Genomic DNA, 13,680 nt, shown 5'->3' with positions numbered 1-13,680 from the left:
CGTGGTCTAAAATGTAGGGTTAATACATGTTAAAAGTATATATCTATAAAGCGGATATACTTTATATTCTAAGTGGAATGCACCCCTTTACTTATTAAAACTAGCAGCTAACAGATAATTCTTTCCTATATGAAATAAAACAATTTATGAAGTAATTAACCCTAAACCGAATATACTTCTTTTAAAAACGAGAAGATTTCTTAAAACTTCCATCATCTTAATGGTAAAGATTATAGTATTTTAATGTAGGAACCATGACAGAGGAAAATGACAGTATGTTATTTAAATAGTTATGCTAAACTTTATGCAGAAACTGGGTCGAACTGGGTCTATACTAGGTTTTCTGGGGCCCCAGTCACTGGGTCTGGGTTTGGGCCTGGGTTATGAGCTTTCGACCCAGACCCAGACCCAGACTGGGTTGGGTTCTGGGTCGTGACCTTCGACCCAAAATGGGTTTTGCGGAAGTCTAAGTACACATATTCGGGGATCCCCCTGAATCCCCTCTTCCTTTTAGCAAGAATTAGTCTTGGCGCACACAGACAATACAATTCCATTCCTCTCCAAGCCATTGTATCTTACCCGGTTGACAGGCCTTACACCTGAAAACTGTATACCTTTACACTTTCACTACAATAACGAAAGGTCAGCAGGCTGAGAGAAATAAGGAGGTGGATGAAGAGAGAGAGAGAGAGAGAGAAAACCCCATTGGAGTAATCTGCTAAATCAGCCTCTGATTTACCATGAACTCCGCAGTCAAACAAACAAATGATCAGACCGACGCAGCAAATAAGAGAAACCATACCCGGAGCGTTTCCACCAGATCTGCTAATCTCTGCCCAGTCAATATCCTCACCTTTATCCTTACCTTCATCATCACTTTCATCATCAATATCATTAATAAACCCTCTAAATCCTCCGATTCCGATAGATCTATCGAGATCTAGAATTCGAGAGTCGATATCGCTATCACCAGATCCGATCCCTGTGACATAAGGCATCGAAACTAAGGGGGAGAAGAGAAGTGAAGCGAGAGATATATCAGAGATAAGTGACGAAAATGAGACTAAATCAGAGAGCGGTATGCAACTATAACGAGAGCTTGCTCTGTCACCTACTTTGTCACCTACCCCAGATCTGTCATTATCAGACCGAGCACCAAGGGATATCTCTGGAGATATTAATCTCTCAAATATTATCACTGGCAGACGGTCACAGAGAAGGAAACAAGACCCAGACTGCGCAACATATGTAGTCCTGGACGACGACTCTACCGAATAAGATCCTCCTAAATTCCTCCACGTGTTCACAGTCAGTCTAAACGAGAGGTTCGAGCAGAAGAAGAGACTACACAGAAACGATCTGCCACCGGAGCCGAGAAATATGAAAGAATGGAGGGTCCACCATTACGCCAAGGAACTCATCGCTGCAGTAAGCTACGAAGTCGAGACACTCCGCCGGAGAGAGACAGTAAACAAAGTCTAAAATTCGACTAATCATCGCTATTAAATCCTACCATTAAAATGGGTATTCAACTATAACGGGAGGCGATACAATACAGGGGTGAGGTTCCGTAATAATGAATACGAAATAACAGACTTTTGCCCAAACAGAATTCCGACTCCTAAACACGGTAATCGGGCTCATTCAGAATAATGATTACAGCTCATGCCTTTTCTCAGAGAATGGATATCCAACGGCGGTCCAAGCTTCCTTGACTTTATCCACATGCTTGGCAGCACTCTCAATTGTAAGATCGGCGAAGTCCTTGAATGTAGCTTCACCATCTGTGCGAAGCTTACCACTGCTCAGAGCGCGGTACCAGATAGGTCCAGCACCTTCCCAAGCATATCCTCCAATCTTAGTAGCGGCAAGGAAGAAAGCGCGATTCGGGATGCCAGAGTTGATGTGAACACCGCCGTTATCGCCGCTCTGTTTCTTGAAATCCCTCCAGTGCGCAGGCTGAGGATCTTTCCCCACTTTATCATCGTCAAAAGCTGTTCCAGGATTCGCCATGTCCCGGAGAGCCCTGCCATTGACACCTGCAGCCCAAATTCCCTCCCCGATAAGCCAGTTAGCTTGGTCAACAGTCTGGGGGTTGCCTTCACCCCATTGTTTTACCATAATACCAAAGACATCTGCAATAGACTCATTGAGAGCGCCACTCTGGTACCAGTATGGAAGTGAACTCGTATATTCCACCACGCCATGGCTAAACTCGTGACCGATAACATCGAGCTCATCTGTGAAGCCATCAAAGATAACACCATCTCCGTCACCAAAGACTAGCTCTTTGCCGTTATAGAAGGCGTTGTAGAGGTCCCCAGCATGGACGAAGCCATCGAGCTTAATACCATCATCATCATAGGAATTTCGCCGGAAGAAATTGAAGTAGAAGTCATAAGTCTTCCCAAGACCAACATAGCACTCATTTGCATTATTGGTTGGATCAGTCTCTTGCGAAAGAAGTTCACCACCTTCTGAAATCAGAATTTTGTCACGGGGAGGATGATTATCACGTGAATTCTGCGCATCGTAGACTGTACGGTTCAATTGACGTACATGCCCTGCCACTGTTCGATGCTTAGTACTGTATGCAAGTGTGTGGCGGGCTGCCTCGCGTTGTTGTTCTGTCGCAGCATTCCGTGCAAGTGTTTCAAGGATGTAAGGCGGAATAATACCTTGAGAGGTTTGTTGCGGCTGAACCGCTGCGATACTCTGCCTATGACTTTCACGAACATCTTGAAGTTGCTTTGTTTTTTCAAGAGTGGATTGGCACCGATGGATAGTGTCCTGTGGTGCCAGCCCCTTTTCAATGATGCCCTCCAGTACATATTCTGGTATAATGCCACATAAAGGAGCCATGCTCACGACCTGGCAGGTATATCGGTCGATACCCTTGGCTGACTTTGAATAATAAAGAAGCTGACTGTGAGATTGAAGTAGGTGCTTATGATAATTCTCCAGGATGTGTCCAAAGCCTTCCTTTCTCCCAGAAGTCATTATCGCTTTATATACATTAATGCTGATGTAGACTTCAGACGGTAACATGACCACCTGGCCCATTTTCCTTTGCTTCATTGTTCATGATCTAGATCTTCACTTCCGTCACTGTTTAAGTCATTATTTGTACAGATAATGTAAATGTGACGATTAGACTGCTAGGTATCTAATGGCTAGACAATTCTGAATTCCATCCAGACTATCCTGCTACCCAAGACTTGCAATACAATATCCCTAAAAACTCAGCTACCACTTCTCTCACAATTTTGGAACAAGGATCCTATTTTATGTGCCTGTGGGCTAGTGCGCTCCACGTCGTCTTTCTGTGTAGAGCAAGCTAGAACACATTCATTACAGGAGCACTTAAGTTTACCGTTCATAGAACATCAAAACGCGGCTCGGACGTATTGACCATGGTTGTAAAGGAGCTCGAAGGAACCTGTATAGAATATTGCTGAGACTCATATTCCCCAGCACAGTTCAGCACAGATAATAAGCGATGTGAGAAATCTTAACCTGTGACAGGATTAGTGAATGTTTAATTACAATAATATATGTAACAAACCAACCAAGGCTCGGATGAGCCTGTAGAACTCTAATTTCAGTCGCATTGTCTAGACGGTGCCATGCCGCATGCGGCCGCGTTAGTCGTGTGATCTCCTAAAAAAGGCATTACTTTTAGGCTTGCCAGCGGAGACCATAAGGATTCATCTTGTGGTTATCTAGTAAAATCAAACTTTGGTTGAAGGTGACCTCTGGAAAATGTGATTTTCCTGGTTTCAAAGAACCGACTTTTTCTGGTTCAAAGTAAACGGCCAGAAACAGTGACCCGGTGGTATACTAATGTGAGTTTGACCCGCAAATAAAATGACGTACGATGCGCACGGACTAGGAACGTGCTTCTCCAAAGATAAATCCAATTTTGTTGGTGTGGTTCTATCAACTCCCTAGCCAGAGCAATTCACCCACGCAGTTTATAATAGTATACTATAGACAGACGCAATAGTGAAATCTTTAGGTTTTTATATAATATTAAGTCTCTTAAGGGAGTTTCGAGAAATTTAATAAATTGGTGACTGAGATATATACATTGACACCTAAGTTTCAACACCCCTTATTCTGCCGACTGTAATTTACCAATCAAAAAGATTCAATAATGGGCGGTATAACTATTTAAGTAGGCGGTACGTTATTTTAGGAAGGCGGTAGCCGACAGCGTGCTGAAATCTAAGAGGTATCACTGTATATCCTAGAATTCAGTGATGTATTTTTCGATACCATAACAATGCAAGTTCTGATGATATATAGTACAAAAAAAGCTTATCAATTACTGTAGGAAAGTAATGAAATTAAATAAAAGCGTTGGTGGTTAAAATATTGAGAAAATGTGAGCAGAAAGTCTATCCACTGCTGGCGGTCCCAGATATTTATAACTTGACTGACAGTCGCTAGATATTGCTAGGTGGGGGCCCCTTAACCAGCACTGTCGAACCTGTCAATCCTGTCAAATCTGTACACATTGTATCAAGTTCCAATTAAACATAAAGGTTGCATTAAAGCTATGTACAAAGTACGGCTCTGACATGAGGCCAAACTAGACCACTGCGTGTATGCATAGCGCCGGAATGGATCGCCCATATCATTGAATCTTTCACGCCTATCGTCAGAAAGCTTACCGCCGGAGTGTCGGTTGTCGTATGAACAATTACCGTATTGTTGAATATAATAAGCCTGGAATTCGGACCAGCTGCGTGGCGTTCATAGGCATTTGTAGGCGTTCGTGGAAAACCAAAACTCCTGGCGTCAGCCCACAGATGGGACGAACGTTAGACATGGCAAATATGCTGGATTGTATGGTGCTAGTACGATGAAATCAATGGACCGTTGCTAGATAGAGATCCTAAATGTCTGGGATCTTGCCATAGACTGTTCACTCCCGTAACAAATGCCGTTATTCTATTAGTACATATAGCTGGACCTATGCTGGACGAACTGCTAGGGATCTTCTTGTTTCTGGTCAAAAAGATATTAGGCATGTCACTGGGGGTTCCTGAGAAGTCCTGACATGCACAAAAGAAAATTAGGGACGTCTCTATTTGCAAGTTTCTGTGGTCGAGATTCTTCTAACAACGGTAATCTCATTGCCGCATCTCAATGGCCGGGAAAGCTTCCCGGGAATCCATCGGTATCGATCTGTCCTGTAGATACGTGTATGAAAATAAAGTTAGTTATCTGGTGAAAATTGAGCAAAAGAAAGGCTTTCATACGTGATTGTATAAGGCTAATAAACAGTGATCCTTGCGTCTTTGTTGATACATTGATATTAAACGGCCTAAACGGTGCGGGGAGCCGGTCCACTCAGCCCGTGTGTCTCCATTTAAAGCGGTTTATCGGACTATCGATCCTGTGCAGCTAGCTATTAGGAATCGATGACACTTAGGTTCGAAGGAGGCTCGCTCTAAGTGACTATTACCCATGATTCCTATGGATAGAGATGGAGGCGTGATTGCTCTTATTTCGTGAAAGTCATTACGCTTATGTGCGCTCCTCCCTTTATCTCGCCGGGGGGATTGAAATGTTAATTTAGTCAAGAAAGTCGGCTTATCTAAGACTGGTCGGCAGACACAGTCCACCTCCCAGATGGCGAATATGACTTTCCACATATACATGGACGTGGGCAACAGCAAGGGTACCCCGGATTTTGTTAATCAATTTAGAGCCGTCTCCATATTAGGTTACTCAACGCATTAGCCCTTCCGCCCAGGACAAAAAGGTATAAGTCTAAAATGAAAAACAGATGGGCAATAGGTGCTCTACCTGAATATAGGTGCTCACAGAGCGCGGAATCCCGGCCCGCGCGCACGCGCCTCGGGTTATTACATTATTGCTCACTTATAATTCTCATGTGCCCTAGAAGATAACGAGGGTGTAGCAGTGTGCGCCGCCGGCTAGCGATCAGGTTCATCCGTTAAGGTACATCACCTACTGATGGCTTGAAGAAAACGCCACAATGTTCGAGAAATCCCAAATATCATCACTGTAAACCGTCCCACTATGCTGCGAGCAATGTGAAATCCCCCCATTATCCGTGATGTTGTATCCATTGAAAGTTGGTATCTTCTATTCTGGCATTTCTCGAGGTGAGCATGGCAGGCAAATTGATAATTAAAGAAAAAAAATGTGAAAAAAAATGTGAAAAAAAATAAAATTTATATCGTCAAGCTCCAACTGACTGGCTAAGTAGTTCCAATTAGGGGGTGGGGGGAGTGGTGGACTGGTGGGTCTCTCAAACACGGCCCGTCGCACCCCACACCGCCCTTCGAACAACCGAACAACGGAAGAGCAATGTGGGGTGCGACGGGCCGAGTATCAAGAGCCCCGGACATTGGTTAATAACGACCCTGGCCTTGGAGTTTTTCGATCTCACACGTATCACAGGGAATGCTGTTTGATAGGACTGTGCACTCACTGGTCAAAGCTACTGCTAGATTATTAGATGTTAACAGAAATCTGACTGTATGAAATGCATGGTATGAACTCAGTATATTGAACTCTCTGTATTTCTGTATACGCGCTCCTTATAATTTATATGGAGCATGATTAACTAATCAAAGTAATGGAGCATTTATAAGTCCTCTGGTATGCTTGGCGGTATGCTTATTACCTCCTGTGTATTGTACCAGGTATGCAGACTCGGAATTTGACAGATGTAATTTAATAGTTCACATCTCTATTGAGCAGCTGTCACTAGCCGGCTTACCGCCCGCCGATTTGTGGGGTATAAATGACAGAAAAACTTTAATCCTGTAAGCCGTGGACAGCTATTAGGCCATTTTCTTCCACAAAGCTGGAATCTCATAGAGCTCGTACCCAGATGAACCTAGCTGGCACAGAACAGGCCCCCCAGCTAATCAAAATAGGACTTGATATTGAGTTTAATATACCACAAGAACGGATTTGCTTTTGCGACGAACCTCCAGGTTTTCGGGTGCTCCATCGTTGATCTTTGTCTAGATTTTGTTCCCGACTAACATCAATCGCAATCGAAATCTGAGAAAAACCTAAAGTTGGCCTGTGGCTGGAAGCGGATAAGTCCCCATCCCTCCAGTTCAGGTTGTGCTGTTAACTATGGGAGAAAAAGTGGGGACGACCCTGGGAGTTAGTTAAAGTTGAAACCCCAGCTGAAATCGGGCTGACTTCTCCCCAACCCCGCGGGATAGAGTGGGGTGCAACCGAACCGTGACATATTTGCTTTGGTCAGATAGTGTCACTCAAGTTCTGGGCCTTAGCATAATTCTGCAAATGGTAAGACTACCTAAGATTTTTCGGTTCCCGAGAAAACTTGAGACCATTAATCTCGGCCCAATTTTCACCGCTTAGCTCATCTCTGGTCAATACCAAAGCTGATTTTTTCGGAGAGAAGCAGCACCTCCTTGCCTCTTAGCGTAATATAAATGTCACCATCTCAATGAATTAGTAGACAGATGCGTCCAGCCATTTGTAACGGTGGCAAGAGTAAAATTATGTACCATGGATTTGTTTAGCAACAGTGCAATCGATATACATCATCATTATATGGCAACAATGCAATGCTTTGACACATCCACATTAATGACGAGATCCTTGCTTAATTCAATCGCGCCTACTCTGGGATTTTCCGTACATATAAAGCTGGTTTATAAACACCTACTTTCATTTTTGGCTAATATATTTGTTCTTACGAGCTGTGTAACACAGACTGTGACTCCTCCACTTGAAAATATTGAACTTTGTTTACTTTGTTTCACTCCTACACAAGATGGCCGGGGATTGGCAAAACAGCTCTCAGGATGCTGAGATTGTCCTTATGGACGGCCATACCTTTTTGAAAGCGAAGTGTGAAAGCCAACGGGGGAACCTGGAAGACAGTCATCTTGACCTTGATGATCATATTGGAGATGTCAATAGTACAGCTCCTTATGCCATTAAAAAGCGTCAACCAAGCACTGACGTACTCTAGACAAATTTTCGTGGTCAGGAAGCGGATTCACCCACGATGCACTTCGAGACAGTATCAAATTCAACTTTACAGAGGGAGCAGCTCATCAGCCAATCCTCCGTGCTAGATTTGGTCATAATGCGCCTGAGGCTGATATCAATACTGCCGAACACATCAGAAACAATAATGGCCGTCTGGAATTTGATTTACAGTGAAGCTGGCGGCGAAATTCCTTGACGGTATTTTTGTTCCAGTTCAAAAGGTTCCATATTTTGCGATTCATATTCTGTTTGGGTCTTAGTCGTTGGCACATGCCTTGGTGTGGGTTTTTGTTCCCATGTAGTATCAAGGGTTTTCCCATTCTATAATGCAGATGCAAAGGCAGTTTACAACTAGCACAGAGAAGGCTGCCTAGACAACTAACTTAACGTGGCTTCTAATCGTTGTCACAGGGAACTAATTATGTGTGAATTTTGTTGAAATATAATTGCTCTTGGCTTTTCGAAGGCGCCGAATGAGAAACATAGGAAACCAATGCTCTAGGCATTCAGAAGTCGAGGGCTAAGCAACTCGACTATGGTAGTCTACCCTGTCGTAGCGTGGTCATTAATCATACTGCATATTACACATTCAAGCCAGAGATCATCTCGATCGCCATGTTTAGCATAATGGCATTCTGTGACACGCACCAGTAATGCCGGATTTCTTGTGTGGGGACTACTGTCTTGTCCGGAAAACTGCGAACTTGCAGAAAGTTTTGCAAGAAAGTGGTATTTCATGTTATCAGACTCTACTGATACTCCTAATTCAGCCATTGAAAGGTGGGGGTTGCAAACAGATGAGAGGCGACTAATTTTGAGAACAGAATTTAGTATTGTTGTGATATGAGGCTGGTGCAGATCAGGAACAAAGCCGCACCATCGAAATTGATTCCCAAGGGGTCTATACGAAGAAACAAGTTGATTCGAAATCAACTTGGAGCTCATGCAATAGGCCCACGTGCTCCATCTGGAATGGAAATAAATAATTCCTCTGCATTACAACAGGTTCAACTACAATCAGGCAATACTTGCTCAAGGTCAGACCTACCAAATGTAGAAGTAGGTGATGAGTTGCCGCTCGAACGTACGAATCGTTGGCTTGAGTGATACTAGTGATGCGGTAGACTTTGTTCCTTGCGTATTCAAAGTCATCAATTCAAACAGCGATTGTAAATCGATTGACGAGGTCGAACTTACTCTACATTAGAATGCCTACCTCCTAGAGCGAGTCGCAAGACTAAAATAACTCTGCCACAAGGGCAGTCAAGTAATCGAGGGCTTTGGATAAGCATGGAATGAAGAAAATTCCTGATCGACACCTAATTTTGTGAGTGGTCGTAAATTTGTGAGTATCCTGTCAGTGACTACAATGGTATATTTCCAGCTAGCCTCCTGTAGATCAATATCCACTACTGCGATCAAAGTGACAGTCACTGCTTTTTTATGATGTGTGTGTACGCTGATCTCAAACAATTAACCATATTCTCCCGCTAAGTGACACAATATGAGCCAGACCAAGACCTAGCTATCAAGCGCCAGCTGTAATTGAGATCCTATTAAGACATCTTCACTAGCATCATTTAGGACGAACTAGCAGGTGCTAATATCCTCCCAAGTGGTGCTCTAGCTGGTATGTAGTCACAGCAGGCATGCTCCTCGGCCTTGCTTCGGAAAGCAACCATGACATGAGCACTGATTACCGATAGAGAGTTCAGTACAAGATGTTGAAGACAGATCAAACCCATCTTCACGGTGAATCCGTTCGAACCATCATATGCCAAATGTCGTCCGAAGCGCGGTGGGTTTGACAGATATGGAGTTAATGCTCAAAGAAGTCGACGTAGGGGATGCAAAGGATCTAGTGATTTTCTGGCAAGAGCTGCTTACATTGCTAATCGCGATATGTTAGGAGACGGTCACAACGAACAAAAGTTCACGCGTATTTGTTATGAATACTTTCAATTGGTCATCAGCTGGCGCTGGCTTAATCTTCGTTGTCCTTTGCGTGCCTAGTTTCGCTGGGGTACATATCGGCAGGCTCACCGGCAAAATGGGGCCTCGAATCCCAGGAACTGCTGCCTTCCTGTTTGTAGCAGTGACTTAGGTTCCTATGAGGCTAGTCAAGCATAACACTACGGGGGACGCAGTCCTCCTAGTTGGACTTTTGCTTCTCCAAGGTCTTTCGATCTGCACAATCCAAGTCATCTCTATCACAGAAGTGTCTCATGTTATTGAAGATCATGAAACACAGTTCCCAGGTGCTTTCGGTGAGAAGAGCCCGATCGGACGTGCCTATGCGCTATTCAACATGGCGCTTGGGGTTGGCCAGCTCCTGGGTCCACTTGTGGCCGGATTCATTCAGATTCATATTGGATGGGGCACGATGACGATGACTATGGGGGTTATATGTGGATTCACATTAGTGCCTTTTTGGCTGTATAGTAGAAAGCGGGTGATGTCCAAGGAAGAGGAACCGGAGTCGAACGCTTAAAGCTTGTTATAATTTAAGGGAATTGCTTCACGGAAAATGGCTTTAAATAAGGAGAGCATGAGGCTTCGAAGGATGCAAGGTGAATGGAAAAATGGGAAACCTTGAAACGGGTAGTTAGCGTGGAATTCAAATATTGGACCTACTTACTAAAACTTATTTTTGCTGATTGCTTGCTTTATCATGCAATCCAACATTCAGGTATAGCTTTTCGGCTTCTTTACAATTCGGTCATCTGCAAACTAGGCAGTGAACTGCCCGTTTGTACCTACCTGCTCCGAGATTAAGACAATACAGGCCATTGTATCTGAGGTTTCTTTTCCATGAACACTTGATATTGCGTGCGCTGCGCAATGCTAAAGCGGATCTCACCCAGGTGGTAGGTACTGACTGCTGGTTGTGCGTAAGTCACGGGCTGGTTAGTACCACTTGAATGCGCAGGACACATTCACCAACCTCACACCTGCGCAGCATAAATATACCAGTTAGCTTTGACATTACTAGAGCATGACCTGTCCTCGGGATACCAGCTCTTCGCTCCCAGATTTTGAATTTGCCCGAGACTTAACAACTCAATGGCCCAAACTCGTTCTGTCTGTACGGTCTAAGTGATGAAACTTGTACGAAGTGAAGAAATAGGAACATGGCCGATGGAAAGTAGTTCACCGAGGAAGATAAACTATCTGAAGCAAGAACGGCGACTAAAAATGATGAGTCGATGTCTGAATTCTCAGGTCGTTTCAACATATCAAGGCTATTGATGAAAAAATCCACCACGTTTGCACCTCAGGGCGGTTTAATGTGATTAGTCGCCCAATGCTGCCCCTCATAAAGATTGACAGAAATAGGGGCAACGAAAGTCAGAGTTTCCATAATTTTTGTTGGCCCGTAAAGAACTGCACTTGTTCACAGGATCTATCATATGCATCTAGATGTAGATCTCGACTTCAGTCTCGCTCAACAGTGGGGTCCCAATCAGAAGAACATGGTAAATATTCATCAGTATGTAGAAGCTCCATGTCATCATCACCTAGCTCAAAATCGAATACATCTGCATTCTCGAGGATCCGCTTGGGAGTGCAGGATTTTGGTAGTGGAATAAATCCCTATTCATATGCAGGAATCAGCTGGACTATACCGGTGAATGCGGAATCAGGTGGATCTCCTTACCATCTGAAGACTCCAGCGAATCAGAATCTGGGCTGGATTCTTTTTGTGTTTCTCACTCAAAGAGAGCAGAACAGGCTCATCCATTCGAGTTCCTCGGCAAAGCGGGGAGAAGGCTTCAATCACTGCGCCTCGGTCGCGCAACCACTCCACCAGATCTGATCGTCCTAGCCAGGGATGTAATTCGTACTGACCGACTTCGATCCGACCTCCGCCCCCGTTCTGAATGTATTCTTCTAACTCTTCCAAGTGATGAATACCGAAGTTGGATACACCAATTGAACGAGCTTCCCCCACTTTTTGTGCTTCCACAAGTGCACGCCATGCACCGAGACGGCCTTCCTTTCCTCCACTTGGGGCATGAATCAGGATTCTGTAGAGTGAGCCCTGGAATTTACAAATTAAGGGGTCCAGCATATGACTCACAAGTCAAAGTAACTTGTTTGGGCATCAATTAGACTTTGCTGAATTGCCGCCCTGCCGGCTTCATATCCACCACCCTCGCCAACGAGTTCTGGCATAATTTTCGTCGTCAAGAAGACGTCAGAGCGCTCTAATCCAGTCTTTTTGATTGCAGATACGCATTGCTTCTCATTTGCATAATACGCGGCGGAATCGATCTGCACACCATCACCAGTCGGTCAACAGTACTAAGCGGGAGGAAATTTTGAGAGCTTACATGGCGATATCCCGCTTTTAGAGCTCTGCTTGTCACATCTTCCGTTAAATTATCCGGTCTAAAAGATCAGTAAATTCACTAGATGTGTCCTGGCTTTTGTAACAAACATTTCATAAACCTATGAGCAATCATTAGAAATATTTCATATATTACAGTAGGGGCAAAATGGTGCAAAGAGCACTCTTCGTCACTACAGATAATCAGTACACTTACACCATATCCTAGTACAGGGATCTCAATTCCCGATACGGTCTGCTGGGTGGAAGTAGGGCCCAGCAAGGTCTGCTGTACAGCAACGGGAAGTTCCGACATCTCCAACCTAGCTTGTGGGCTGCTGATGTATATATAGTAAATAGAATTTGAGCTGAAAACTAGATTGGCGAGTATTGAGGGTTCATAGATGAGTAGTTGAGTTTACTGAAGAGTTAACCATTTATACATTACCAAGGTAGTAATAGTCAGTTACATAATGAGCCTCCCGAATGTGTTGTGTTATGCAGGGGGTGAAGGTATCGATGGTCAAATGTCTCTTACAGTAGCGTACAGGAGAATGCGACCACTTGATCGTCATGTCATAAATTGAATCAATCTGCAAGCCACTACCGATATGCACTGACTAGTCATGCTACGTCGACCCACCGGAATTGCCACTCAACCCTGGCGGGGAGTAGGGGAGAAAGCGGATATGTGTAGGTACCAATAAACTGAGACCTATAGGTCAGTTTTTGATAAAATGCTGTCGTCTAATAATATTTAGGTTGTGATCTGCTGAGAGGGAGAAGGAAGGATCTATTTTGAGGAAGTGATTAGGCTGAAGGTGACACTTGTAAAGACTGATTGAAAAGAGAAGCTCGATGAAAACAGGTGCTAAAATACAAATGCGAAAGCTTTATTTTTGAACCTTTAAGCCTTTGGTAGACAAGGAAAGCCACAGTTTACTTTACGCGAAGGGACCATGGTCTTGTGTTAATTTACGTTGTGAACGAAGACTGAAACGGCAAGTTAAGCGCCGTCGTAAAATTGCCGTCACCATATACGGTCGTAGCTCTCATTCACTGGCAAGTTGAGCAATGAGCGAAGCAACGATCTTTTTCAACGAATTGGTGAAAGGACTGAACCAAAACTCAAATATTCGAGTTTAGCGCTTCAGTGAATGACCCTCTGCGTGACACAAAATAGGCTGTAAAGAAACATAGTAGTTATTGAGCACGGAGAAACAGCAAGCCAAAGTCAACCCCCCCCCCCACCTCAACTGAGAACAAGGCATTCAAATGAAAGGCTGAAGAGCAGCATCGGATTAATGAAGGCATGCACGAGATTGGTGCGG

General features: G+C 44.1%; 3 protein-coding genes across 3 annotated transcripts; 1 reads left to right on the top strand and 2 right to left on the bottom strand.

Moving 5' to 3' along the window:
- Positions 1-1,656: 1,656 nt before the first annotated feature.
- Positions 1,657-2,862, bottom strand: N7447_002427 (M4 family metallopeptidase; the record flags this gene model as incomplete). The annotated part of the gene is made up of 1 exon (XM_057226702.1): positions 1,657-2,862. The coding sequence occupies one exon, from the start codon at positions 2,860-2,862 to the stop codon at positions 1,657-1,659; it is 1,206 nt and encodes a 401-aa protein (XP_057090718.1).
- A 4,936-nt stretch (positions 2,863-7,798) lies between these two features.
- N7447_002426 (CVNH domain-containing protein) lies at positions 7,799-8,193 on the top strand (the record flags this gene model as incomplete). Its single annotated transcript, XM_057226701.1, has 2 exons — positions 7,799-7,946; positions 8,000-8,193. The coding sequence occupies 2 exons, from the start codon at positions 7,799-7,801 to the stop codon at positions 8,191-8,193; spliced, it is 342 nt and encodes a 113-aa protein (XP_057090717.1).
- A 3,261-nt stretch (positions 8,194-11,454) lies between these two features.
- N7447_002425 (aldo/keto reductase family protein) lies at positions 11,455-12,665 on the bottom strand (the record flags this gene model as incomplete). The annotated part of the gene is made up of 6 exons (XM_057226700.1): positions 11,455-11,613; positions 11,678-12,047; positions 12,101-12,294; positions 12,354-12,411; positions 12,461-12,471; positions 12,567-12,665. 6 exons carry the CDS (start codon positions 12,663-12,665, stop codon positions 11,455-11,457), a joined length of 891 nt encoding a protein of 296 aa, XP_057090716.1.
- Between the last annotated feature and the right edge of the window lie 1,015 nt (positions 12,666-13,680).

This window comes from Penicillium robsamsonii (assembly GCF_028829455.1).
Source record: "Penicillium robsamsonii strain IBT 29466 chromosome Unknown utg000001l_segment0_segment0, whole genome shotgun sequence".
Classification (NCBI taxonomy): Eukaryota; Fungi; Ascomycota; class Eurotiomycetes; order Eurotiales; family Aspergillaceae; genus Penicillium; species Penicillium robsamsonii.
This window is presented reverse-complemented; position numbering and strand designations above follow the sequence as displayed.